The following is a 27,091-nucleotide window of genomic DNA, read 5'->3' on the forward strand; positions in this document are numbered from 1 at the left end:
TTCATTTTATTTTGCTTATGAAAATTTATTACTACTGTATTTTCATTTCAAAATTGATGATCTTAATCATTCCCTCTTGCTTTTGTGTAGGACTAAAGAGAGACCTTGGGATCAACTAGCATCATCTTACTTGGTGTTTCTCAATACATGCTTCCCAAAGTGCCAGAACCAACTTCTATTCTGTCTCCAAAACAAACCTATTTAGTTTTGTGCATGTTCGTGTTATCATATTTCTCAGCTCAGTGATTAATTACATGTACTCTATATACTGCATCTTATCAACATAAACCCACCAAGAGAAAAGCTAGATTCTTGAGGCTGCCCCTTGAAGACACTCCATTTCCATCTCCTGAAGAACTGTGGACAAAACTGACATCATGGAGCGGAGGAACCACAGTGGGAAAGTGAGTGAGTTTGTGTTGCTGGGCTTCCCAGCTCCTGTGCCCCTGCGGGCACTGTTGTTCTCCCTTTCTCTGCTGGCCTATGTGTTAGTGCTATCTGAAAACACCCTCATCATTGTGGCAATTAGGAACCACTCTACCCTTCACAAACCCATGTATTTTTTTCTGGCTAATATGTCCTTTCTAGAGATCTGGTATGTCACTGTCACTATTCCCAAGATGCTTGCTGGCTTCATTGGGTCCAAGCAGAATCATGGACAGATAATCTCCTTTGAGGGTTGCATGACCCAGCTTTACTTTTTCCTGGGCTTGGGCTGCACTGAGTGTGTCCTTCTTGCTGTTATGGCTTATGATCGCTATGTGGCCATCTGTCATCCTCTCCATTATGCTGTCATTGTGAGTGGCCGACTGTGTGTACAGCTAGCTGCTGGCTCCTGGGCTGGAGGCTTTGGCATCTCCATGGTCAAAGTGTTTCTCATTTCTCGCCTTTCTTACTGTGGCCCCAACATCATCAACCACTTCTTCTGTGATGTCTCCCCATTGCTCAACCTTTCATGCACTGACATGTCCACAGCCGAACTTACAGACTTTGTTCTGGCCATTTTTATCCTGCTGGGACCACTCTCTGTCACTGGAGCTTCCTACATGGCCATCACTGGTGCTGTGATGCGCATCCCCTCTGCTGCCGGACGCCATAAAGCCTTTTCCACCTGTGCCTCTCACCTCACTGTTGTGGTCATCTTCTATGCAGCCAGTATCTTCATCTATGCCCGGCCTAAAGCACTCTCTGCTTTTGACACCAACAAGCTGGTCTCTGTACTCTATGCTGTCATTGTACCTTTGCTCAATCCCATCATCTACTGCTTGCGTAACCAAGAGGTCAAGAGAGCCCTACGTCGAACTCTTCACCTGTACCAGGGACAGGATGCTAACCTGAGGAAATCTGGCAGAGAAATGGTTAGAGGGGAAGTGTGAAGTCTGGTGAAACTGGGGTTGATATCTTCTATGAAGTCCTGAGGAGTTCTGGGGGCCAAAATTAGAGGTTAGCATTTCAAAGGAATCTCTGCAGAGAATACCTCCTATGATTAGTCCAGGAGAAGGAAGAGGAATGGATTGTAAGCCAGAAGTTAAATTTTTACAGGACTTTTCTATAAATTGCAATCTAGAGGCTGGTGTAGTATTGTGTCCACTATTGAATTTACCCAGTCCCACTTCTACCCAAGGAAGTGCAGTCTTCATTGTGGAAAAACAGCAGACTTTATCATGAGCTCTCATCTATCAGAGCCTACTGACTGTTACCTCTGAGGTAACAGGTTCAGGAGGTGATCACTCTAGTGTGAGTTACAAAGCAAGGAGATAAGAAGCAGATGTTTTGTGTTGACAACATATCATTTCCTAGACCACAGGGGTTTCTAATTTCATTTCTAATTTACCGAGGTCAGTGTCTACATTAAACTAGTGACTGAAAGCAACTGTTTCTTTAATCTTTTGTCTCCCTTTTTTTTTTTTAATTTAGAGAGAGAGAGAATTTTAATATTTATTTTTTTTTTAGGCGGACACAACATCTTTGTTTGTATGTGGTGCTGAGGATCGAACCTGGGTCCCACACATGCCAGGCGAGCGCACTACCGCTTGAGCCACATCCCCAGCCCCTAAGTTAGGCTATAGGCATCATGGAGAAAGGATCACATGTGCTTACATGCCATTTTAATACGATGGCCCACAACAGTACCTAATACATAATGGCTATGAATAAATATAATAAATAAATATAGCTTGGAGTTACGGAGGCAAGGAACATGTGTCACACATATAGATGGATTTGGCAGGCACAGGAACTAAACCCTTTACTAGAATATGGAAGGCTACAAATTGACTCAGTCTTGCTGAAAGGAAATATGAATATATATTACAAACCCTAAAAATATTGAAACCATTCTGATTCAAAAAGATTTGTGTAGATATTTTTATTTATAATGACAATAACATGGAAATATATTTAACTTTTACAAATAGGGAATTATTTAAGTGAATTAGAGACATTAAAAAGAATATTATGAAGATATGAAAATAATACAATCTAAATAGAATTAATGAGAGAAAGACTGTTCTTAATATTCTCAATATGTGAAAAGGTTTGGCTACCTAACAGTATCAAAAGAATCAGCCTTATTTATTTGTTTAAACCTAAATAGAAAGAATTTTAATAAATTATTGGTGATAGCTATGCAATGGACCTCTTATTCTTATAAATTATATCCTGTGGTAAAGCATTGTTCCCAACATATTTATTTAAATAAGCATTTCTTAGTCAATAATATCTATAATTTTATTTATCTGGATAGAAAGATAGTTGGAAGATATGTAATATAATTTTCAGAAATTTAGCTCCCTACACTTTTGCCCAAGACCTAGAACCCTGAAGACAAAGAAGCTTCTATCTCCAATTGTGGCATCTGATTATTGCTGTTGTTCTTTTAGTTATATGCTGCTTAATAAAGTTTGTGAAAGGCTACTAGCAAGGATATTGGGCATTGTTTGCTAGTCTAGACTTACCACAAATTTTAAATAATAAATATATTTGTGCCAAAACTTTTATATAACCTTATAAGTGTCTTACAGTAAGTTTAAAGATGACTGGATATAAAGTTTATCAAAAGTCTACCCCAAACTGTCACCCCCTGAACAAGTTTCTGAAGGGGATAATGATCTGGGAGGGGTGGGTGCCTTCTCTGGACATCACTATTATAAGTTTACTCTAGTTAATAGTACAAATGAGATGTTGGTTTTCTTCCTTGTGTTTTTCTTTATTTTCTGAGCCTTTTTAAAAATGAAACGCATTACTTTTTCAAGTTAAAAAAATCTCTAATTTTGACTTCAAGTTTGAGTTTAAATACTTCAGGTATGGAAATAATATTTAGCATAGTGTCCTGAATATATTCATCTTTTGATAAAAAATGAATGAAAGGAGGTTTGTTTCTATGTGAACTATGACAAGATTGAGCCCTCTATTGACCTGGACTGAATTTCAATAGTTGTATGACCCTCATGGCTTGCACTGATTTTAAGGTCATAAAACCTCCTGAGGTTTTTCAAAACGAATCATTAATATATGGTAAAGTTTTCTTCATTCTCCGTTGATTTAACTTATTTCTCCCTTTAATGTAGATATGGGACTTTGTTTTATTCCTGTTCCTTTTGGTCCTATTTGTTTCAGACTATCTTTATAATCTGCCAATCTTTCAAATTGTCGAATAGATGATGTAACTTTTGGGGAGGTCACTATTCTCTTGCATCAGTGCAGGAGGCAGAAGTACTGGGTCATTCAGAAAGGAGTGCTATTCAGCATTTCCAAAGGCAGCTAACATCTACAGGAAAGTGATAATCAATACAGAGGATTTTTGTACCAAAAATATTGAGTGGGGGCTGGGAAGTGGCTCAGTGGTAGTGCACTTGCCTGGCATGCACAAGGGCCCAGGTTCAATCCCTAGTAACCTCCTTCAAGAAAAGTCAGGTGGTTCCCACCAATGTTGAATAAAACTCTGCCTTTCAAATTTCTTCATAGCCTGTTCTGATTCTCCTTTTGGTCTTTATTTTAAACTCTTGTTCACTACAAACCTTGTACACATAGATTTTTTTTATTGCTATTACAGTATTTATTTTATATAAACAATCTAGTATCTTAATATTTGCCAACATTTAACATTGTTAGCAAATATCCCCAAAACCTTTCTGGATGAATAACATTTTAAATATAACAATCATCCTGCAGTTCTGAAAATCCTATCTCTGCTGTTAAAAAACTATTGCAGTTATGAAATATGAGTAAAGACTGTCAAATATTAGAGCAGAGGAGACTAAATTAACAAGATTCCTATGTGTGGTATAGTATGTTGCATTAGATCTTGGAACATAAAAAGAATTTTAATGGAAAAATTTTAAAAATGAATAAAATGGTAAAATTTAAATAGTAGTAACATGTCAATTTTCATTTCTTAGGTTTGACAATTATACATGGAATGAAAGAGGATTATATTAAGGGAAAGAGACTGAGGAATATATGAGACCTCTTTTTACAAATTTCATAATTTTTCTGTAAATTTATTATTCCAAAATAAAATATATATTAAAAGCATGACTAGTCTTTTTAGACCTAATAATTTAATAGAAGTTTGATTATTTGCAGTGGTTTCCACAAAATGAAATTATGCTGTGCTTTCCTTCATGGTTACAATGGTATATACAGCTAACACTCTTCTTTTGTGAAGATATTTTTTAAAAAATTTTTTACCTGAAATTTTAATTCTCATGACATTTATTCATCAATATTTTGTTTTTAACTCAGCTAATTTATAAGAGAGAGTTAAAGAAAAACCTACATCTGGTTAACTGCTTTATACATTTCTCACTCTAGCCAAGTATATCAGCTCTTTTAGAAAGCACTCTTAGGTGCCGGCAAGGATAGAACAATTACAGGAGATATGGATGATGACAGCCTAAAAGGCAGCTGTCTTTATTCCTCAGAGCAAGATTGCCTTCCCTGATTTTTACATTCCATAGTCTCATTTCATGAAGACCAGTAGTCCCAGCCTTCCCAGAACCAGTGTCAACTGATATGCCTTTAGACAAAGAGGAAAAGGAGGAGGAAGGAAGGGCTAGATCCACTCTCCCCCACCAAGTTCCAACCAGTCATTTGTAGACCTTTATATCCTCAAGAGCTGCACAAAGCTCTTCAGGCTTTTGCTTCAGCTCCATTCAGCCACCTTTGACTATAGACCAAGACACAAATGCATCAGATGAGCCTTTGTTCTTTCAAAACTTCTAGCCATCAATTCTAGAGTTTATGGTTACTTGAGGCACAATTTGTAACAGAGATCCTGAGAACTCCCTAGACTATGGTCAGCTCTACAGACAAGGGGGCTGCTGCTTCCCCTGTTATGAGCACATGGTGCACCCTTTGAGAGAGTGTCCCTTCAGGGACTGCATGCTTCCTGGAGTCCAAGGCAGTGATTATGACCTCTAGTCACTGCAGAGGCCTCGTTATTCTTTGTCTCATTATTTTAGTCAGTTTTTTCATTTGTGTCCAAAAAAACTTGACAAAAACAATAAAGAGAAGGAAAAGTTTATTTTAGCTCATTGTTAAAGAGACTCAGTCCATGGTGGGCTGAATCCAGAGCTCTGAGCACAAGGTGAAGCCTAACACTATGGTGGAAGGGCATAGTGAAGGAAATTATTTCAGAACATGATGGCCAGGAAGTAGAGAGAGTTCCACTCACAAGGGACAAAATATATATATCAAAGTCATGACCCCAGTGACCTACCTCCTCCAACCACAACCTACCTGCTTATAGTTATGACCCAGTTAATCCTTATCAGTGGATTGATTCACTATTAGGTTACAGCTCTCATAACAATTTCAACTCTGAAACTTTTTGCATTGTCTCACATATGAGCTTTTGGGGGACACATGATATGTGAGACATAACACTCACCTTTTGCTGTCATTCTGATACCGCTGGTTATCGGTGACGAGTCCTGCTTCCCCCATGTTGAAGTTTGAACATTAAAAAAGCACGCCGAGGCAAGCACATGAAGCAGGGTTTATTTAAAAAGGGGTAACACAGACTTCTCCTGAGAGAAAGAAGGGGGCCATAGCTGATATCATGGTATCCCAAGAAGCGAAGTGTTCTGCCCTCTCTATATGCCCTAGGCTTCCTTTGTTCTCCTGCCTTTCCCCCCTTATATTTCTTCTTCCTGCCTTCAGTGGGATGGCCAAAAGGTGGGAAATGGGTGAGCTGAAGGGGGAAGGGCAGGATGGAGTAAACAAGGACACATTAACAATCTTATAGCTCCCTGTAGGGAGGGGAAAGTCCTGGGACAGGGTACCTTGGCAGCAGGTTGGAGCTAGGGCAGGTTCTTGATAAGATCCCTCAGGGAACAGTCTCCAACTTCCAAGACTCACTCAAAATTGGCCTCCTAGATCTGACCTGACTTGATTTACCTATCTACATGTTAGGGTCTGTAAACAAGTCAAGATGGCGCCTGGCATTCTGCCAGAGGGAGTGGTTTGTGAAGTAACGCCAGCGAGCCATTAAGTGTGGAGATTCCTTATTGGTTGACTGCTGTATCTAGTTTATGTTAATTAAGATAAGCTGTGTGTAATGTATATATACCCCTCTTGTCCTACAATAAACGGCTCTTACTCCTGCTATATCAATCTACACAAGTTGTTCGTCAACCCCCACCCCCACCCCACCCCAGTTATTTTGCTGCAGCTGGACTGCGGCATCTACACTGACTGCTTGCCTAATTCTGGCTTCAATTCCACATTCTTTCCTGTGCTAGTCTCTCTATATTCAAAGCCCTTTCACTTCATTCCTACTGATCACATCTGGGCCATCACTCTTACTTTAGCACAGGTAATATTCCACATTTGCATAAAGCAGTGTTAGAACTGTTAATATATTTCACTTTTGATCCTTTCATCAATGATAGAATACTGACAAGGGAACTATTTTTTTTTATTCCATCTTATAATGGATAAACTAAGGAATGAAGAAAAATTTCTAAAGCAAAGGTTTAAAAAATGGTTGAACTTATATTAGGAACCAGTTCTGACTGCAGAAACAAAATTACTTCTCAAACTACTTCCAAACTACCTTGTTTTCATGAGTCTTGGATGACACTTTTTGATGAAATCTTTTCTAGGTACCTAACTTAAAAAGTATGTCTTCCTTCTGGTAGTTTCTAGAACATTTTGTACATGTTGTGGCACATGTAACATTCTATGCTTATCATAGTACATTCTTCTTATTTTACCAATAATATCATAAGTTTGCAAAGGGAAGATACCATCACGAACATATTTTTATTCTGAAGACTGTTTAGCATAGCATCCTATATATATATATAAGAGTTCAATAAGACCAAGAAGGTTTTTTAAATAAAGAATGAACAAACAGGGAGAAGTCGAGTAAGGGCAGGCCCCGGGAGATGCAGGAGTGGCTTGCCACCCTTCAGAAATGTTTGTCTGTACCAGCATTGGGAACTTGATAGCAATTAATCAAAATAGCAATTAAGTCTTGTCACCTAGAGCTAAGTACCCAAAACAGAGAATGGTAGAGCCATGAAATCCAGATCATGTAGTTGAAGCACGCCAATGTTGTAAAGGCCTGTGATGTTCCTGAGGAATTGAACTTTTAATAAATGATGTGCCTCTTGTAGTAATGGAATACTGTCCTGGAGAAAATCTTAGGGAGCTACTTAACAAACCAGAAAATTGTTGTGGAATTAAAGAAAGCCAAATATTTTCTTTATTGAGTGATACAGAGGTCTGGGATTCCATATTTACATGAAAACAAAATTATACATCAAGATCTAAAACCTGAAAATATAGTTTTTCAAGATGTTGATGGAAAGGTAATGCATAAAATAATTGATCTTGGATATGCCAAAGATGTTGATCAAGGAAGTTTCTGTACACCTTTTGTGGGATCACCATAGTATCTGACCCTGGAGTTCTTTGAGGATAAGCCTAACAGTCATGGTTGATGACTTTTTTTTTTTTGCATCATCTGCAGCCATTTACCTGGCATGAGAAGATTAATAAGAAGGATTCAAAGTGTATATTTTCAAGTGAATAGATGACAGGAGAAGTTGGGTTTAGTAACCATTTATCTCAACCAAACAGCCTTTGTAGTTTAATTGTGGAGCCCAAGGAAATCTGGCTACAGTTGATGTTGAATTGGGACCCACACCAAAGAGGGGGACCTGTTGATCTTGCTTTGGAGCAAGCAAAATGTTCTGTGTTAATGGATCACATTCTGAATTTGAATCTAAATATGATTTCTGCAAAGATCATTTCTTTTCTGTTACCATCTGATGCAAGTCTTCATTCACTACATTCTCACATTGAGCATGAAATTTTTTCAAGAACTCTTTTCAGAGACAGGAATTTCTTTGGATCCTCAGAAACCAACCTCTAAATGTTCTAGATGAAGTTAGAGGCTGTGATAGCTGTATGGTTTATTTGTTGGATAAAAGGAAGACTGTATATGAAGGACCATTCACTTTCAGAAGTTTATCAAATTATGTAAATTATAATGTATAAAACAGAAAAATACAGCTTCCAATTACATAGCTACATAAAGTATGGACTGAAGCAGGGCACTATGTGTCTGAGATAAAAGAAGACTACAGCAGGCTCTTTCAGGGACAGAAAGCAGCAATGTTAAATCTTCTTAGATATAATGCTAACTTGACAAAAATGAAGAACACTTTGATCTCAGCATCACAGCAACTGAAGGCTAAATTGGAGTTTTTTACAAAAGCATTCAGCTAGACTTAGAGAGAGATTGTGAACAGATGACTTATAGGATATCATCAGAAAAAAATGTTAAAAGCATGGAAAGAAATGGAAGAAAAGGCTATTTACTGTGCTGAGGTTGGTGTCATTGGATACTTTAAAGGTCAGATTATGTCTTTTTACACTGAAATCATGGAGCTACAAAAAAGCCTATATGGAATACATCAGGGAGATTTTGATGGAATCTCTGGAACAGCATGCAATTGATCTTTATAAGCAGTTACAGTACAGAACTGTAGATCACTCCTACAGCAGTAGCACAGAGATGGTGACGATCATTATGTATACTGTGCAAAGTCAGGGCCATGTTCTCAAGGAGCTATTTGGTCATCTGAGCAAGTTGTTGGGCTGTAAGCAGAAGATTATTAATCTACTCCCCAAAATGGAGGTGGCCTTCAGTAACATCAAAGAAGCTGACAATACTATCATGTTTATGCAGAGAAAAAGGCAGAAAGAAATATGGCTTCTCCTTAAAATTGCCTGCACACAGAGTTCTGCCTGGTCCCTTATTGGATCCAGTCTAGAAGGTACAGTAAACCCTCAAGCATCAGCATGGCTGCCGACTTTAGAAGAACGTGCACAGCCTTTGTCATGTGTGGAAGACTTTAGAACAAGTGATAGAAAAAAATTTGAACTGTCTTGTTCCTTTAAGCACTATTATTTGTGAAATAAATGAGGAACAGGGCAATAGTATGATGAATCTTGATTATAGTTAGCTAACAGGATGACTTGCCTCTTGTTCGCTGACCTCAAACCTATGGAAGTTGTTGCTGTACATGTTGGAACTTGTTTTTCCTCCATGAAACTGCTCTTCACATGCCAATCAGAGGAATAATGACTGTGATCAGAAACTACCAAGATGTTACAAGCACACTATCCTGATTTTTAAATAAAGTTGACTTCCAAACAGGATTTTATTTTTTTAAAAAAGTCACTGAACATATTTAAATATTTGTTTTAATACGGTAGCTACTTTGGAACATCATTGAAGCTTCTTCAAACCTGGTAAAACATTACTTATTTAACTACAATAATGCCCTCCAAAGTTAATTTTTAGGTATAAGGCCATAGTATTGTACATAGAAAAGTAAACCTCATTTAATGTACATTTAAAGTAAAAGTGTCTACCTATGTTTCTGTGGAAGAAACTGCTCACAAGTAAAATTGTACTTCATGAAGAAAAAGCCCTACCTCCTTGTGTTGTCCTCATTAAGTGCTTTTCCTGGCATAAAGAGTCATCTCAATCCCATTTTTAATTTTTCTACACATTTAACAGTGTCCCCTTCTTGCAGAAAAGATTGTACATCTGTGCCTTTCATACAAGTTGAATCATAAAAGATGTTGTATGTTATTTGTGTATGTATTTAAAATGTATTTTAATAATATCAAAAGATGCCTGTTAATTTATTATGTATTTGAAAACTTATGTGTTTTTTCATTTGTAAAAATGAGTTGTTTAAAGAATCAAGTCTTGTCACGTAAGTTTATATTCCCTTATCTCTAATTTTAATTTCAAAATCCAATAAGCGCTGAAAACAAGGTTTTCATAAGCTTGGTGAAAAAATTTATTTGCTTGCAATCTAATCTAAACTGATATTTAATATTTTTATCCCATTTAGTATGAATATTCATGTATTTTGCTGCAGAAATATTAACAATTTTGATTGGGGGGGGGCAATTGTGCCATAGACTCTGAGGGTTAATGTATTTTATATGCACTGAATTCCTTTCTAAAATCTGAAAAGTTCATAATTCTTAAATATCAGGCCCCAGTGGTTTTAGATAATTGATAGTGGATCTCTATCTTCTGTTAAATAATTTAGAAGGCATTATTTATTTTAAAAATGTGTAATTCTTTTGTATTCTAGTTTTTCACTTTGCGTATTAAATGATTTTTAAATTCTGAAGAAAGAATGAATAACACCAGAATTTACTTGACCTCTCTAACTGTACCTTAGTACCCCTTGACCAACCTTTCTCCAATCCTTCTTCCCTACTTCCTTCCCCAGCCTCTAATAATCACTGTTCTACTCTTAGATTCTATGAGATTAACTTTTTCTAGTTTCCACATGTAAGATCATAGTATATACATTTGAGTAAAGATAGAAGAAAGGAATACAAAGAAATGATAAATATTTGAGGATATATATATATTTTTTTTCTAAAATTTGTACATTATATAATACATACATATTTAAAAACATCCATGATACCCTGGAATAAGTATAATTATTATATGTCAATTAAAGATATAAAAATAATAGAAAAAACAAATTATTGGTGTTATCTTAAAGATAGACACATGAATGCATCTGTTATCTTATAAACCAAATTAGGTTATTATACTGATTTTTAAAATAATTTGGTATTAAATCATCTTGTAGAAGAGAAAAGGATCACACTATGCCCACAGGTAGAGATAAACATGGTACAGGTATAAACAGGAATTTATAGATAGATGAAGATTCAGTTCTTCTGTCAAGTCCCCTGGACATAGACTTGGCAGTGCTCAGTTTCCCTAGAGCCAGGAAAGACCAAGTGTAAGTGAGTCTCCTGGGGAGAAGGCATGGGCAAAAGGTAGGCAAGTACTAATATATTCTCCTGTCTCTGCTTTTGTCTTCCTGCTTTAGTGCCTGCTGTGCTCACTATGCTTTCTAAGCAAAGACCATACACTTCAGAGAAGATAAAAATCTGCAGAACTGGTCAGTTTTTCCATGATAAGTACAAATATTTGAAGAATTTTCCACTCAACAAAATAGGACAGATGGATTATGATGAATGGTTAAAGTACTAGGGGAGATTGGGTGATCTCTAAAGAAAGCTCCACAGAAAATGAAGACAAACTTGGGAAATGTTAGCAGGCATCATTCCTGGGCAGAAGGGTATGGGGTTAAATTAATAGGAAAATGAAAATCCAGTGCACATTGCAAATTTACCCAAGTTTGGGGAAATTCAGGCAGGTGAAGGATTATTATGTATTGGACAGGGGGACAAAAGGTATATTTCTTATTCTAGAAGAAAGCTATTAGTATGTGTTGTCTCTTAAGAACAAATACATAAGACTGGGAAAAGTAGTTTTGTAACATAATTAAATGATTTCTTTCCTCAGATACCATAGAGATCTCAAGGCTTTGATTTGGGTTCTGAAAATAAGAGAATAAGAAAAATAAAGAGAATTTTGCAGCCCTACATTCTTCAAAATAGAGCCTGCTAAAAGGTACATTTATGGCAAAGAAAATAGAGAAGAATATGAAGCTACAGACATTTGTTTAAGTATATGAAAGAAGACATTAGTGGTCTGCAACTTAGAGCTCATCAAAGATGTTATAATCATGTTCTGCAGGAAATTGGAATTACCTTAATTTCTAGATCATAACAGGTAAAAGTAAGTATAAGTAAAAGCAAGTGAATGGCCATGTGTTTATATGAGCACATGTGATTGAAATATAGTGCCTATGATTGAATGAACATGTATAAGTGTAGTAATGTATAGTGAAATTATAGCTAATACAGAGAACAAACATGGACCAGGTCCCATGTTATTTCTATGCATTATCACATTTAATTCTCACAACAAACCCTCAAGATAGGCATTATTATCAGTGTTTCCACTATACAGAAGAGGACATTCAAGTACATATTTGCTAAGTCTTCTATTCAGGATGATATTATCAATAGCTTTGCTCTAACCTGAAGTCAGTCCTTTTAAATTTTGTGAAAGGTGAATGTGTGGGACAGCATGAGACTGATGGTTAAAATGTAGAATGTAGTACATGTCCTGAAAAGAAGGGGTATCTCTACAGTGGTGCTGTTTCCTATGGGTTTAGAATATGGGAAAACTCCCTACTCTGTTCTCTAAGCCAGTTTCTTTTTCCCAGAAAAACCATGTGGTCAAAGACAATTTAAAAATGACCAACTAAATATTACTGAACTATCTCAGTGGTGAAGTTGTAATTGGATGCCGGGGATGGAGGGCAAGGGACAATCTCCTTCCTACTATCAGGCAAGGCTGAGCTCTGGCTATGAGTTCTTCAATGGAAAGGGATAGTGGTGCATCTCATCCTTCAGTCTCTTGGCATAAGTCATGGTCAGATCTGTATTTCAATGGATAAGAGATGACTATTGTTTGGCTGCCATCCTCCTTGGTGGAAAGTGAACAATGCATGGATTGGGCAGAAGATATGGGCAATGATCTGAAAGCAGGACCTCAATTCAGTCTTTATGTATGAGGGTGGTATTTAATGGAGATACACATTCATTCATAATATTTTAAGAGATTATCCTGTGATATCTGTTTATCTGACCAAAGACTAAAATAGTTGAGATAATTCACAGAAATGTTCTGCCATCCTTCTTCACAAGGTCCATCTGTGCTTGTGCTGCACTCATGTAACCTCCTGCTTCTCATCACTGTGGACCAGAGTCAGAGATAATGGCTAATATTTAGAAATACTGACCTCAGAAGTGAATGGAGAGCAGGGCTCAGATACCAGGGTTCTCAAACCTTCTATATATGTTTGTCATGAAAGGGTACTGGAAGTGCAGACTCTGAATGTGTCAATGATGTACAGCCTGATGGACATGTGCCTTCTGCCAGGGGAAATCTGAAGATCTCTCTCCTCTGTCCCTGACCCATTTCCTATGGATTCCAAAGTTACAATGGATTCATTGATTCACTTGTTAATCCACATTCCGTCATTATCTGTGTGTTTTCCAGTCATTGTCCCAGGCATTTTGGTCACAGTCTTGAAGGGAAGCATCTTGAGTTTTGGAAGATTGCAGTGTAGTAGATAAAAATTTCAATGCAGGAGGGGAGCATGCACTGAGAAGCAAATGCTGATGGGGCACTTGACCCAGTTTTCATAGATGACTTCTAAATGTAATCGTGAACCTTGAATCACCAGGTAAAGATTAGAAAAGGATGTAATAGGAGGAGGGAATAATATATGCAAAGCCACAGGGACAAAAGAGATCATATAAACCTGGGGAGCAAAAGAAGGGTGAGTATGTGTGGAGCATGGAGTATTATTTATAGGGTCATGAGAGATGAGACTGGAGAAGTAGGTAGGGATCGAACTATGAGGTACTTTTTATGTGTGATAATTAAAATTTGTCATATTTCATTCACTGATGTGAAGTCAATGCTGGATTTAAGGAATTTTTGAACAGCTATTATTATTTTAAAATTTCCATACACTGTACACTGAACAAATTAGGCAGGCTCAAAATATGTCAGCTAACAGATCACTCAAATACTAAACTTTTAAAACTTTATCTGATCCTGTGATATCTTCTGGCTTCTTTTAGAAAGGAGTACATCTTGTGCAGTTACTAATTGATTAAAGTCCTTGAACCAATGAGAGACACAGAAAGACATGTTGTCCATAATTATTGAAAAGTAGCTATGAATGAGATAGATCATGATATTCAAATCATTATCTTCAAGTAAGTGAGAGTTGGTGTGGAAGGCAATTTTTGATCCAGGAAGAGTTTCATAAGAAAAAAAGAAAAAAGTTAATGGAAATTTGTGCTTCAAATCTGAAGAAGAGTCCCTATTAACAGAAATTATTTTATGAGTCTGATTAACAGGAAAACACAATTGCTAACTTATTTTGGTATTTGGTCTGATGCCATAGACATCTTCATTTTTGTGGTGTTACCATAGAAGACTTTAGTATCTCCAAGTGCTGTCAGTCATGCAGCAGATGAACATCACTCTGGTCAGTGAGTTCATCCTGGTGGGCTTCCCCACTGCCCCATGGATGCAGCTCCTGCTCTTCTTCCTCTTCCTCATGGTCTACTTGTTGGTGGTAGCAGAGAATCTTGTTATCATGTTCACTGTTTGGGACACAGTCTCCCTCCATAAGCCCATGTACTATTTCCTGAGTAGCTTATCTTTCCTGGAGGTCTGGTATGTCTCTGTCACAGTTCCCAAGATGCTGGATGGATTCCTCCTGCAGAGACGACGCATCTCCTTCACAGGTTGCATGACCCAGCTCTATTTCTTTATCTCTCTAGCCTGCACAGAGTGTGTGCTTTTAGCAGCCATGGCCTATGACCGCTATGTGGCCATCTGCCACCCTCTTCGATATACAGTCATCATGACCACAGGTTATTGTGTGCAGCTGGTTGCTTTCTCCTACATGACTGGCTTCATGATCACCGTGATCAAAGTCTATTTCATTTCACATGTCACCTTCTGTGGCTCCAATGTCATGAACCACTTTTTCTGTGATATCTCACCAATCCTCAAACTGGCATGCAAAGACATGTCCACAGCCGAATTAGTGGATTTTGCATTGGCAATTGTCATTTTAATCTTCCCTCTCACCATCACTGTCCTTTCTTATGTCTACATAGTGTCCACGATTTTGCGTATATCCTCTACCCAGGGAAGGATAAAGGCCTTCTCCACCTGTGCATCCCACCTCACTGTAGTCATAATTTATTACACAGCCATGATTTTCATGTATGCCAGGCCAAGAGCTATTGCATCATTTAATTCCAACAAACTAATCTCAGCTGTGTATGCAGTCCTCACACCCATGCTAAATCCCTTCATCTACTGTCTAAGGAACCAGGAAGTCAAGAATGCTATCAAGAAGACCTTGGGAGGTGGGGAGTGGGGAGGGTGGATGATGGGAAAGGCAGCAGAGCACAACAGACACTAGTATGGCAATTTGTAAATCAATGGATGTGTAACTGATGTGAATCTGCAATCTGTGTATGGGGTGAAGGTGGGAGTTCATAACCCACTAGAATCAAAGTGTGGAATATGATATGTCAAGAAATTTGTAATGTTTTGAACAACCCACAATAAAAAATTAAAAAAAAAAAAAATAAAAAAAAAAAAAAAAAAAAAAAAAAAAAAAAAAAAAAAAAAAAAAAAAGAAGACCTTGGGGGGAGGCAAATGCCTGCTGCTCAGCTGATCTCTGCTGCCTTGAGGAGGAGACAGTGTCCCATGCAGAATGTTCTTTCCATGACATTTGTCATGGTCCTTTTTATTACCAGCACTTTTCTACAACCTGGATTCCTAAAAAATTTATAGTATGTAAAAAATTTTAAAGGAAGACGCTATATATTGTTTGAACCATAAAAAAAAGTCATGCTTTAACCATTTTACACCATAGATACTTAGGTACTTTGAAACAATATAATAATATAATATATTCAATTTTAATACATATGCTTGCATACATAATTGCATATTTAATGTACGTTTGAAATATGCATGGCGTCAAAATACAGTTCCTGTTCTCAAAAATATCTATTAGTTCTCACCAAATGAATAAACTTAGTTCTTTTGTTTGCTTTTCCAGTTTCTTCACAGTACATTTTAATTATCTCTTTGTTTTTAATTTCATATCTTGCTCATGACGAACCTGTACAGATAAATATTAGGCTGTGATTATTATCACTTTTTAAAAGTTTGCCCAGGGACCTAAAGGAAAGTGTCTTGTTTTCACTTAGAATCATTTCTCAGGGCAAAGTTGCTCTCTCTGATTGTCATGTTCCATAGTTTCATTTTATGAAGACCAACAGTCCCAACCTTCCCAGAATTTGTTCAATTCACCATTCACCTTTAGACAAAGAGTATAAGAGGAGGAGGAGGAGGAGGAGGAGGAAGGAAGCTCATGAGGAGGAGGAGGAGGAGGAGGAGGAGGAGGAGGAGGAGGAGGAAGAGGAGGAGGTGGAGGAGGGAATCTCCTCTAGGATTCCTCATTTTCTCAGGCCTTTGCTTCAGCTCATTTCAGCCACATTTGGCTATTGCCTCAGACACAAGTGGAGCTCTTGGGTCTTCATTCTTTTAAGACTTCTAGCAACCAATTCTAGAGTTTAATGGTTACTTGAGGCAGAATTTGTAGCAGAGACTCTGGGGCCTCCCTAGGCTATGGTCAACTCTATCGACAGGGAGGCTTCCACTTCCCCTGTTCTGAGCACACAGTGCATCCTTTGGCAGTGTGTGTCCCTTCAGTGACTGCCTGCTTCCTGGAGTCCAAGGCAGTGGTTAGGACCTCTAGTCTCTGCAGAGGCCTCATGATTCTGTCCTCTCACCTTTTGCTCTCATTATTCCACATGCTTTGCTGTGCTAGTCTCTCCACACTGAAAGTTTTCTCACCTCATTCTTATTGATCACATCCTAGTCATGGTTTATATTCTAGCACAGGTAATATTCCATATTTGTATAGTTAATGCAAAACAGTTTTAGAATTCTTTGTCATTGTTGTTTGTTTTTAAGAATTTTTCATGTTTATTTGTAAATGTAACCTGCCCACAGTTTTCTTTTCAGCACCCAACTTTATTGAGATATGTTTGACAAAAATCACATTTATGTAACTCTTTAAGTCTCAGACTTTCAATTCTGCTAATATTTAAATGATATTGACCTAGTGCATTAAAATATGTTGAAAATAATAATCTAGAGCTTATATATCCTTTATATATATATTTTTCATATTAAATATGTATGTATTCAAAGCTCTAATCATTCATGTATTACTTCTCAAAAGAATAGGCCTCTAAAAACATAATAACTAATTCAAAGTTACTATAAGTGGAGTATTTGTTGCATAATTTAAATCTTTATACTTGTTCCACATTTGGAACTTGGGGACAAAATGAGTTTAGTCATACAATATGATGATTTCACATATGTATACATTGTGAAATGATTCCACAATCAAGCTAGTTAACTTACCCATCACCTTGTATAATTACCCTTTTGTGTGTGTATGCTGAAAACCCTTGGTATTGACTCAAATAGCAAATGTCAAGTACACTATACATTACTATTAACTGTAGTAACCATGCTATACTGTAGATCCTCAGAAATTATTTGTGTTGAAATTGAAAATTTGTACCATTTGGCCAATATCTCTAGTTGTTCCCAGCTACCCCGTCCCCTAGTAACCATTATTCTTCTTTCTGTTACTATGAATGCAACTTTTTAAGCTTTTGCAGATAAGTGAGAGCAGGCTATGCTTCTATTTGTTTCTGCCTTATCTCAGTTAGTATAATGTTTTCTTGTTGATGCAGGTCATCACAAATGGCAGGAGTTCCTCCTTTTTAAAGAGTGAATACTATTCTGTGATACAGATAAACCACATTTTCTTTATTCATTAATCTGCTGACAGATGCTTATTTAACTGATTTTTTCTATTATTTTTCTAGTTTCTATTTCCTTTATTTCTGCTTTGATTTTTTATTTCCTTGCTTCTATTGACTTTAGGTTTAGTTAGTTTGCTTTTCTTTCTAGTTCCTTGAGATGTAGAGACAGATTGCTTCTTTGTGATCTTTCTCTTTTTTTTCATATTATAGGCATTTATTGCTATGAATCTCTCTCAAAACTGTCTTTGTTGCATCTTTTAATTTTTGGTATGCTGTGCTTCCAATTTTTGCTTGTCTCAAGATATCTTTTATTTTCTTTTTAATTTCTTCATTTATCCATAGGGTAAGAACACATTGTTTAATTTCCACTCATAGTGAGTTTTCTACTTTCTTCCTAGTACAATTTCTAGTTTCATACCATTCTAGAAAAAAAGATATTTGGGGTTGGGGCTGGTGCTCAGTGGTAGAGCACTTGCCTGGCATGTGTGAGGCACTGGGTTCTATCCTTAGCACCACACATAAAAATTAAACGTTCATCAATAAAAACAACAAATTTTTTTAAAATTAAAAATTGATATGATTTCTATCTTAAGTTTGTTAAGACTTGTTTTGTGTTTTTCAGGAAAAAAAAATGTTTCTCTCTCTCTTCCATCTCTGAAATACAGCTTCATTGTGTGAAGTATTCTTGGTTGGCCCTTTTTCTTTCAGCACTTTGGACATACCATCCCCTGTCTCCAGACTTGCAATGCTGGTCTCTGTTGAGAAGTCCATCAATCTCCTGATAGGGGCTTCCTTCATATGACAAGCCTCTTTTCTCTTGCTGCTTTCAAATTTCTTTCTTCAGTTTTGATTTTTAACTACCTGTTTAAACCTTTTCTGTTATGGTTGCTCTGATATTATAATATAAACAACATATGTGAATAACAGAAAACAATTTTTCATAGTTCTGAAGAAGATCCAGGTGCTGTAGATCCAGTGTCTGGTGAGGCCCTTCTTCTGGTGAACACAGGATGCTTCTGCTGTGTCCTTACATGGTGGAAGGGATGAGGCAGCTGTCTGTGGCCTCTTTTCTGTATGTGTGTGTGTGTGTGTGTGTGTGTGTGCACGCACATGCACACACAGTACTAGAGATTAAACCCAGGGGTGTTATACCACTGAGCTACATCCCCAACCTTTTTTTCTTTTGAGACTGTATTGTTAAATTACTTAGGGCCTCATTAAGTTGCTAAGGCTGGCCTTGAATTTTCAATCTTCTTGCCTCAGCCTCCCGAGCTGGTGGGATTATAGGTATGCATCACCATACCTGGCTTCTGTGGTGTCTTTGATAAGAACATTAATCCCATTAATCTAGGAAGTCTGAGTCTTAATGATCTAATTACCCTCCAAAGGCCCCATATCCTAATATGTTTACACCGGTGATTAAGTTTTCAACATATCAATTTGAAAGAGGGAGCATAAACATTCAGAGTATGGCAGATTGTTATGTCTCATTGAAGCATCTTTGGGAAGAACCTGTTTAGGGACCTTTGAGCTTCATGTAGTAGATTTGGGAAAGTTTTTTTTTTAATAATTATTTTCTTTAAATAAACTTTCTGCTCATTCCTTTCTTTCTTTTTAAACTATAGTATTAAAACTGGTTTCCCCTCTGCATTGTGTTCCATAAATCCTGTAGGCTTTCTTCATTCTTTTTTGTTCTTTTCTTTTCTCCTCTGACTGAATAATTTTAAATGACCTGTCTTCAAGTTTGCTGATTTTCTTTTTCATGATCAAGATTACAATTAGAATCCTTTATTTCATTTTTCATTTCAGTCATTATATTATTCATCTTCAAAATTTGTTTCGTTCTTTTTTATGTTTTTATCTGTTTCTTGAACCTCTCATTTTTCTCCTTATTATTTTCCTTATTTTATTAAATCATTTATCTGTATTCTCTTATAGCTTACTGAACATCTTTAGAACAATTATTGTGATTTTTTTTTTGTCAAGCAGTTGATGTATCTCTTTTTGGGGGGTTTGTTACTAGACATTTGTTGCATTTCTTTTATAGTTTACTATTTTCCTAATTCTAATGATCCTTGAAGCTTTGCAAATTTGTTTGCACATTTGATGAGTAGCCACTTCTTCCTGACTTTGTGGACTGGCTGTGGGTTAGGACATACTTTTACCTACTGGAGGAAGTACAATGTTACAAGCTATGGGTCTGTATCTAGTGGCACAAGCCACCCATATCAGTATGTGTAGTAGCTCTGAGTTCAATGGAGTGCAGTTTCTGGTTGGCTCAGGCAGCTGCTATCTGCAACATCAACAATTGCAAGGTCCTTTGTTGCAGAGCTGCAAGGGGTCACAGTGATGGTGAGGGCTCTTAGGATATTTAGAGTTACATCTTTCTCCAGCATCAAGGACCAGGACTGTGGGCAGGACCAGGACTTACCACAGGCATATGCATGGAGGACTATAGCATGCATATATCAAGTTATAGGGTCTGGGGATAGTAGTGTACCTGTATATGGCTGTAGGGACCAGCTTCAGGTTCCTGCATGGTGGTTGGAACTGGAATAGGGGCCAGAACTAGAGATCAAAATTATTTGCCCTAATAGTCTATGCATGTATAATTTTATCAAAATGGACTCTACTGTTATGTATAACTGAAAAGAATCCCTGCCCCCCAAAATTACTTATCATCATACTGCTTTCAAATATTTTCTTTCCATGAGTCTGGAATGACATCTATTTGAAGAAATATTTTCTGTGTTCTTCAGTTATAAAGGATCTTTCTCTCCTTGGAGTTCCTAGAGCATTTTGTTCATATATGTCTTATGGAACATGTCACCTAATTATATGGTTTACTTTTTATTTTAGGGCGAGCTCAGGACCTGTATACTTTATTCCAGGATCATATAGCACAGCAGTTTGTACACAGGGAGAGAACAGTAAGAGCAGAAAGCATATTTTATATAAAGTATAAAAAATAAGTATAAAAAATAAGTCTGTTATCTTAAATCCACTTAGGTTTCTTGCTCTGGTTTCTGAGTAATTTGATATAATACCAGCTTGCATATACTGATAAGTGAAAGGACCACACCATATTCAGAGGTATAAATAAACAGGATCCATTATTTAACAGAAATTGATAGGTAGCCAGAGATTCAGCTTTCCAGGTGCCCTAGACATAGTCTTGGCAATACACATCAAGTTTCCCTAGAGCCAAGACAGGCTGAGCACAAGTTGGCCCTGGGGAAAACACATGGAGAAAAAAAAGGCAGGGTAGACAAGTGGTGAATATATTATCTTGTCCCCGCTCCTGTTTTCTTGCTTTGTAGCTGCAACACCTACCATGCAGTCTAGGCAAGGATGTGTCATGATTTTCCTAGGGAGTATGATAATCTGCAGACCAGTTTTCTTTCCCATGATCAGTATAAATGTCTGAAGAATTTTCTATTCTCAGAGTAAGGACAGATAGACCTGGTGAGTGCATGGAGATACCAACAAAGATTGACTGATCCCTGAAGATATCCCCAAAGATGATGAGGAAGAACTTAGGGAGATGGATGCAGGTACCATTCTTGAACATCAGAAAGGGTATTTGGGGGAATAATATGGGAAATGAAGATCCAGTACATCCATACTCAAAATTGAGAGATTTGGGAAGATCTGTATCTGTTGGGTGTTAGGGGCATGAAGGATATGTTTCTTGTTCCAGAAGACATTAGAGTTTTGATCCTTTAGGACAGCACATTAAGGACTGCAAACAAAGAAGTCCTAGATCATAATGAATTTTTTTTTCTAGGATGCCACAGAGAGCCCATAACTTAGTGCTTTTGCTTCTACAACAAGGAAAGTAGAAAGAGATGATTTTGCATTTCTGCATGCTCTAAACTAGCAAATATTAGAGGTACATTTGTTGAAGAAAATGGGGTGTTGAATAATAAAAATATTTCATTAGAGTGAATTAGGAATAAGGCATGAAAGATCTGCAAATTTTTACAGATGCTATAATCCTACTCTCTAACAAATTTGGGTCATTTTGTCTCCCAGAATATAAAAGGAAAAGTGCAAAAAGAGTTTGAGTACACAGGAGTGAAAACGTACAATCGAGTAAACTGTATAAGTGTAGAGTAACATAGCAGCTAATACTTATAGAGAATAACTATAAATTAAGTCCTATGTTAAATGATCTCAATGCATCATCATATTCCTTCTCACAAGACAGTCCAATTGTAATTGTTCCCATTTTATAGGATGGAAGTACCTTTCCTTAAGTAATCTGCTCACTATGATACAACAACTAGGTGATGTAAATAACACCTGAAACCTTGTTCTGACTCTAAAGTCAGTGCTCTTCTGTGCAGAGGTGAGTATAAGGTTAATTGTGTGGCTGAGGAGGGAGTCATGCATTGTTAACACATGATCTAATGAGTAGCATTTCTGTATTGGTGATGACTCCTAATGGGGCTAGGTCATAGGAAAAACTAGTTATTCTCTGATACCATACAAATTTCTTTTTTCCATCAAAAGCATTTGGCTAGTGATTAAGAACTAGGCCAAGAGCTCCTTATTAGTCAATTTCCTCAGAGGTGAAAGTGTAGATTGGAGGTTGAGATTAAGGGGCAATCTTCTACCCAGCGAACAGTGCTGAGCCATACTAATGCATGCAACTATGGAAAGTAGATAGTGGTGCCAATAATATATATTTCAGTACTTCATCCTTCAGCCTCTTGCCAAGAACTAAGGCCAGAAAATCTGTAGCTGGGGGCATATCAGAGTGAACTCTGAATGGCCTACCACATTCTCTGTGCAAAGAGAACAACACATCATGGACAGGAGTTTGGCAAAAATAGCAAGCAATGTTTTAAAGCCAGGCTTTAGGGAGGTCTTTAATAAAATGAATTGATAAGATATTTGAGCTAGCTCAAAAAAACATGATGACCTTCCAGCTTTACAATAACCATCTGTCCTTGTGCTGTACTCATGTGCTCTCCAGCCCCTCCTCATCTCTTTGGATCTCAGCCTGAGACAATGCTGGGTCTTTAGAAAGAGGACCTACCAAGTTAGTTGGAGACTAGGGCTCAGATCTATCAAAGTATCCTGCAAGTACAAGCTCTAGATTTGTCAAAGATGCCTTATAGATACTGTCTTGCCAGTAGAGATCCAGTGATCTCTCTCATCTGCCTTTGGATGATTCTCTATGGATATCAAAGTTGCAAGGGATTCATTAATTTACTTGCTAATCCATATTCAATTAATATTCATGTATTTGCCAATCAATGTTCAAATACATGAATATTAATTGAATATGAATATGAAATACATGAATATTAATTGAATATGGCAATTGGGCCACAGTCATGAAGGAGTGTGTATAAGATTGAGTATAGTAGGGAAAAATTTCCATGCAGGAAGGGAGTGTGTTGGAAAGCAAATGTTGCTGGGGAACTTGACCTGGTTTTTGTATACATGAAATTTTCCAATAGCTATTGTCATTTAAAAATTTCTTCAGACTCTAATTCGAAGAAATTGTGCTGGATCAAAACACTAAAGTGGAGAGATCCCAGAAATATTAAACTTTTGGAACATTTTCTGACCCAATGCTTACCTCCATGTTTTATTTCAGGTGGAAATAAATATTTGTTTGGTAAGTTTTTAATTAAACATAGAAATGGAATCAACATGGAAGAAACAAATGTGTCTATCTTCATTAATAATGGAACAAAGAATGACATGAATATTGACATTCCAATTATTGTCAATAGGTAAGTTACAATCACCGTCAATAATTGGTTTGGAAGTGTGTTTCAATTCATGGAAGCTTTTGTTAAAACCAAAAAAAAAAAAAATTTGCATCACATTTGAAGAAGAGTACCTTTAACAGAAATTATTTTATGAGTTTTATTTACAGGAAAACAGAATTGCTGACTTATTTTGGTATTTGGTCTGATGCCATAGACATTTTCATTTTTGTGGTGTTACCATAGAAGACTTTAGTATCTCCAAGTGCTGTCAGTCATGCAGCAGATGAACATCACTCTGGTCAGTGAGTTCATCCTGGTGGGCTTCCCCACTGCCCCATGGATGCAGCTCCTGCTCTTCTTCCTCTTCCTCATGGTCTACTTGTTGGTGGTAGCAGAGAATCTTGTTATCATGTTCACTGTTTGGGACACAGTCTCCCTCCATAAGCCCATGTACTATTTCCTGAGTAGCATGTCATTCCTGGAGGTCTGGTATGTCTCTGTCACAGTTCCCAAGATGCTGGATGGATTCCTCCTGCAGAGACGACGCATCTCCTTCACAGGTTGCATGACCCAGCTCTATTTCTTTATCTCTCTAGCCTGCACAGAGTGTGTGCTTTTAGCAGCCATGGCCTATGACCGCTATGTGGCCATCTGCCACCCTCTTCGATATACAGTCATCATGACCACAGGTTATTGTGTGCAGCTGATGGCCCTCTCCTATATAAGTGGTTTTACAGTCTCTGTCATCAAAGTTTATTTTATTTCACATGTTGCGTTCTGTGGCTCTAATGTCATGAACCACTTTTTCTGTGATATCTCACCAATCCTCAAACTGGCATGCAAAGACATGTCCACAGCGGAGTTGGTGGACTTTGCTTTGGCAATTGTTATTCTTGTTTTTCCTCTCATCACCACTGTCCTCTCCTATTTCTACATAGTGTCCACCATTTTGCGTATACCCTCCACTCAGGGAAGGAAGAAAGCCTTCTCCACCTGTGCATCCCACCTCACTGTAGTCATAATTTATTACACAGCCATGATTTTCATGTATGTCCGACCCAGAGCTATTGCATCATTTAATTCCAACAAACTAATCTCAGCTGTGTATGCAGTCCTCACACCCATGCTAAATCCTTTCATCTACTGTCTAAGGAATCAAGAAGTCAAGAATGCTATCAAGAAGACCCTGAGGGGAGGTCAATGCCTCTTGCTCAGCTGATCTCTGCTGCCTTGAGGAGGAGACAGTGTCCCATGCAGGATGTTCTTCCATGACATTTGTCATGGTCACATTATTACTAGCACTGTTCTACAATATGGATTCCTATAGAAATTGAAGCATGAGAAAAGGAAAAAAATTGTAGGAGAAAATGTAGAAAATAGTGCATAATATTTGTCATGCTAACAATGGACTATTTTTAATAAACAATGTAGATATTTATTAGTGCCTTGAAATCATACAATTACAATAAATATTTAGTGTGTGCAAGAAATTGTTCTTAGCACTTTAATCATAATAAATCATTTTATTCCTGTAAAATTTTATGAGTTTATTATTTTTATTGCAAATCAGAAAAATGAAGAACAGAGTAAATAAGTTGTTTAGGACTGTTACCTAATTACTATCAATTTCATTATTTGAGCCTAGGAAATCTCACTCTAAAATCCACTGTTTTAGGTTCTCTCTCTCTCCCTCTCTCTCTCTCTCTCTCTCTCTCTCTCTCTCTCTCCTCTCTTTCTCTCTCCCCTTCCCCCTTTCCCTCCCTCTCAAGATTCTAGGATAGTGGCTCTGGAGGCAAGTTAGCTAACAAGCATTGACATGTTGAAAGCAGTCCTGTTGTTAAGTATAGATGTGGTGATAACGGATAATGGTGTAGTGATAGTGCTGGTTGTGATTGCTTCAGGTTGTTGATGATGGAATACTATCAACATTAATAATAATATTGATATTTTATGACTCTCTTCCAATTTTAGTTTCCTTCTAGGACTATTAAAACTCATTTCTCGTTACAGAGGTGAGAGCAATAGTTTCACAAGAGATGAAATAATTGATATTCCTGTCACATTTGCAGTTGGTTGTATATCTCTTAAGACTCTTTCTTTTGAGTTCTTGAATTCTTTTGGCTTTCCAGGGTGTATCATGCGACCACCAACAAACTAATGGGATATTGTTACTTTCATGTAGGACCAAGCTGAAACTCTCAATACATCATTATAAAATAAATGCTACATACAAATTAACGAAAAACAAATGCAAAATTTCCTAAAACAAGTAAGTGTTATACATCATTGAGGCATCTGCTAACTAGGTAAGGAACTGTAGTATACCAGACAGAATTCTACAAATCTCATTAAATTGAGACTAAATATAGAAGAAATAATCAGGAAGAGATATTCTAACTATATATTCCTATATATAACTATATATTCCTAACATAAGTGAGACCCCCAAATTATTTGTTCTAAGTCACTTGCAAAGTTATTCAACATATCTTGGCTAATTTCTTACATATTGCTCTTATTATGTTATTCTACTACTTAGGAATTCTCAATATGATTTAAGTAGAACATACTCTGTTATTATTATAATATCTATTTTAGAATAATTCTATTATCCATAAACTTTAATAATATCTTCTCTCTTCCCATCTACATGAAGTAAACCTTATATTTTACTTATCCTGAATGTGAGACATCCATTCTGATATTAGCTCTCTTAAAGTTTTCAATAGTGATAACAAATCAATTCTTCCCATACTTATTCATTCATTTACTGAGTATTTCTTATGTTTGCTTTCCATGCAAGGTTGTAGTAGTGGTGTTTGTGATTGCATTGGATTATTGATGATGAAACACCATTGATATGAATAATAATATTGGTGGTTTTATAATTCTCTTCTAATTTTACCTTTATTCTAAGACCATTACCATGATAGTCTTTGAGAACAAAATGGTGAACAAAGTAAAACGAATTATTCCTTTGAATAGTTTAGAGATAAATAGTGATAAGAGCACAAATATATTATATGCTATAAGTGTGATGATACAAATACAGGTATTATGGAAGCAAATGGTAGGTAGATGGCCAAGATGCTCAGAGAAAATATTCTAGCGTAAGTAGCATGTAGGCTATTGCTTTAGTTGGGTGATAAATTGTGGGTAGCAGTGAGTCAAGGTTGTGGGGAGAGGAAGACCCAAGAGTCAAGAGAGGTAGTAACATACTCAAAAAATTAAAAGATGATTAGCACATTTTGAAGTGAAATGAGGAAGAAAGGGGTCACATGAAGAAGAAAATTCATCTTTACCAATTGAAATTTGCAATATTAAAAATTTCTCATAAAATTTATGGATATATAATAAGTTCTATGATGGCATTTTTAGTTTCTGAAAGTACTAGATCTTCAGCTTGTGCTTCTACCAGATGAAGAGTAGTCACTGATAAAATGAAGCAGGAACAAGGTGAGTTGATTAAATATTCAGCTGTAGCACC

At 36.9% G+C, this 27,091-nt stretch overlaps 3 protein-coding genes and 1 pseudogene across 3 annotated transcripts; all 4 read left to right on the top strand.

The window, feature by feature from the left end:
* The first annotated feature begins 377 nt into the window (after positions 1–377).
* Positions 378–1,376, top strand: LOC124088405 (olfactory receptor 226). The gene has a single exon (XM_046437950.1). The coding sequence runs from the start codon at positions 378–380 to the stop codon at positions 1,374–1,376; it is 999 nt and encodes a 332-aa protein (XP_046293906.1).
* A 2,283-nt stretch (positions 1,377–3,659) lies between these two features.
* On the top strand, positions 3,660–9,433 carry LOC124088406 (inhibitor of nuclear factor kappa-B kinase subunit alpha-like; annotated as a pseudogene).
* A 5,029-nt stretch (positions 9,434–14,462) lies between these two features.
* LOC124088407 (olfactory receptor 6B9-like) lies at positions 14,463–15,804 on the top strand. The gene is made up of 2 exons (XM_046437952.1): positions 14,463–15,381; positions 15,779–15,804. The coding sequence occupies exons 1-2, from the start codon at positions 14,463–14,465 to the stop codon at positions 15,802–15,804; spliced, it is 945 nt and encodes a 314-aa protein (XP_046293908.1).
* An 8,074-nt stretch (positions 15,805–23,878) lies between these two features.
* On the top strand, positions 23,879–24,823 carry LOC124088408 (olfactory receptor 6B9-like). Its single transcript, XM_046437953.1, has one exon. The coding sequence runs from the start codon at positions 23,879–23,881 to the stop codon at positions 24,821–24,823; it is 945 nt and encodes a 314-aa protein (XP_046293909.1).
* The last annotated feature ends 2,268 nt before the right edge of the window (positions 24,824–27,091 follow it).

The sequence above is a fragment of the Marmota monax genome, unplaced genomic scaffold (assembly GCF_021218885.2).
Source record: "Marmota monax isolate L192 unplaced genomic scaffold, Marmota_monax_Labrador192_F-V1.1 WCK01_AAM20220418_F8-fsc00061, whole genome shotgun sequence".
NCBI lineage: Eukaryota > Metazoa > Chordata > Mammalia > Rodentia > Sciuridae > Marmota > Marmota monax.

Excerpts from the sequence above, each read along its gene's own strand:
- LOC124088405 (XM_046437950.1), top strand. The coding sequence starts at position 378 with ATGGAGCGGAGGAACCACAGTGGGAAAGTGAGTGAGTTTGTGTTGCTG.
- LOC124088407 (XM_046437952.1), top strand. The coding sequence starts at position 14,463 with ATGCAGCAGATGAACATCACTCTGGTCAGTGAGTTCATCCTGGTGGGC. Across the intron at positions 15,382-15,778 it reads TATCAAGAAGACCTTGGGAG|CACTTTTCTACAACCTGGAT; the intron begins GTGGGGAGTGGG and ends TTTTATTACCAG.
- LOC124088408 (XM_046437953.1), top strand. The coding sequence starts at position 23,879 with ATGCAGCAGATGAACATCACTCTGGTCAGTGAGTTCATCCTGGTGGGC.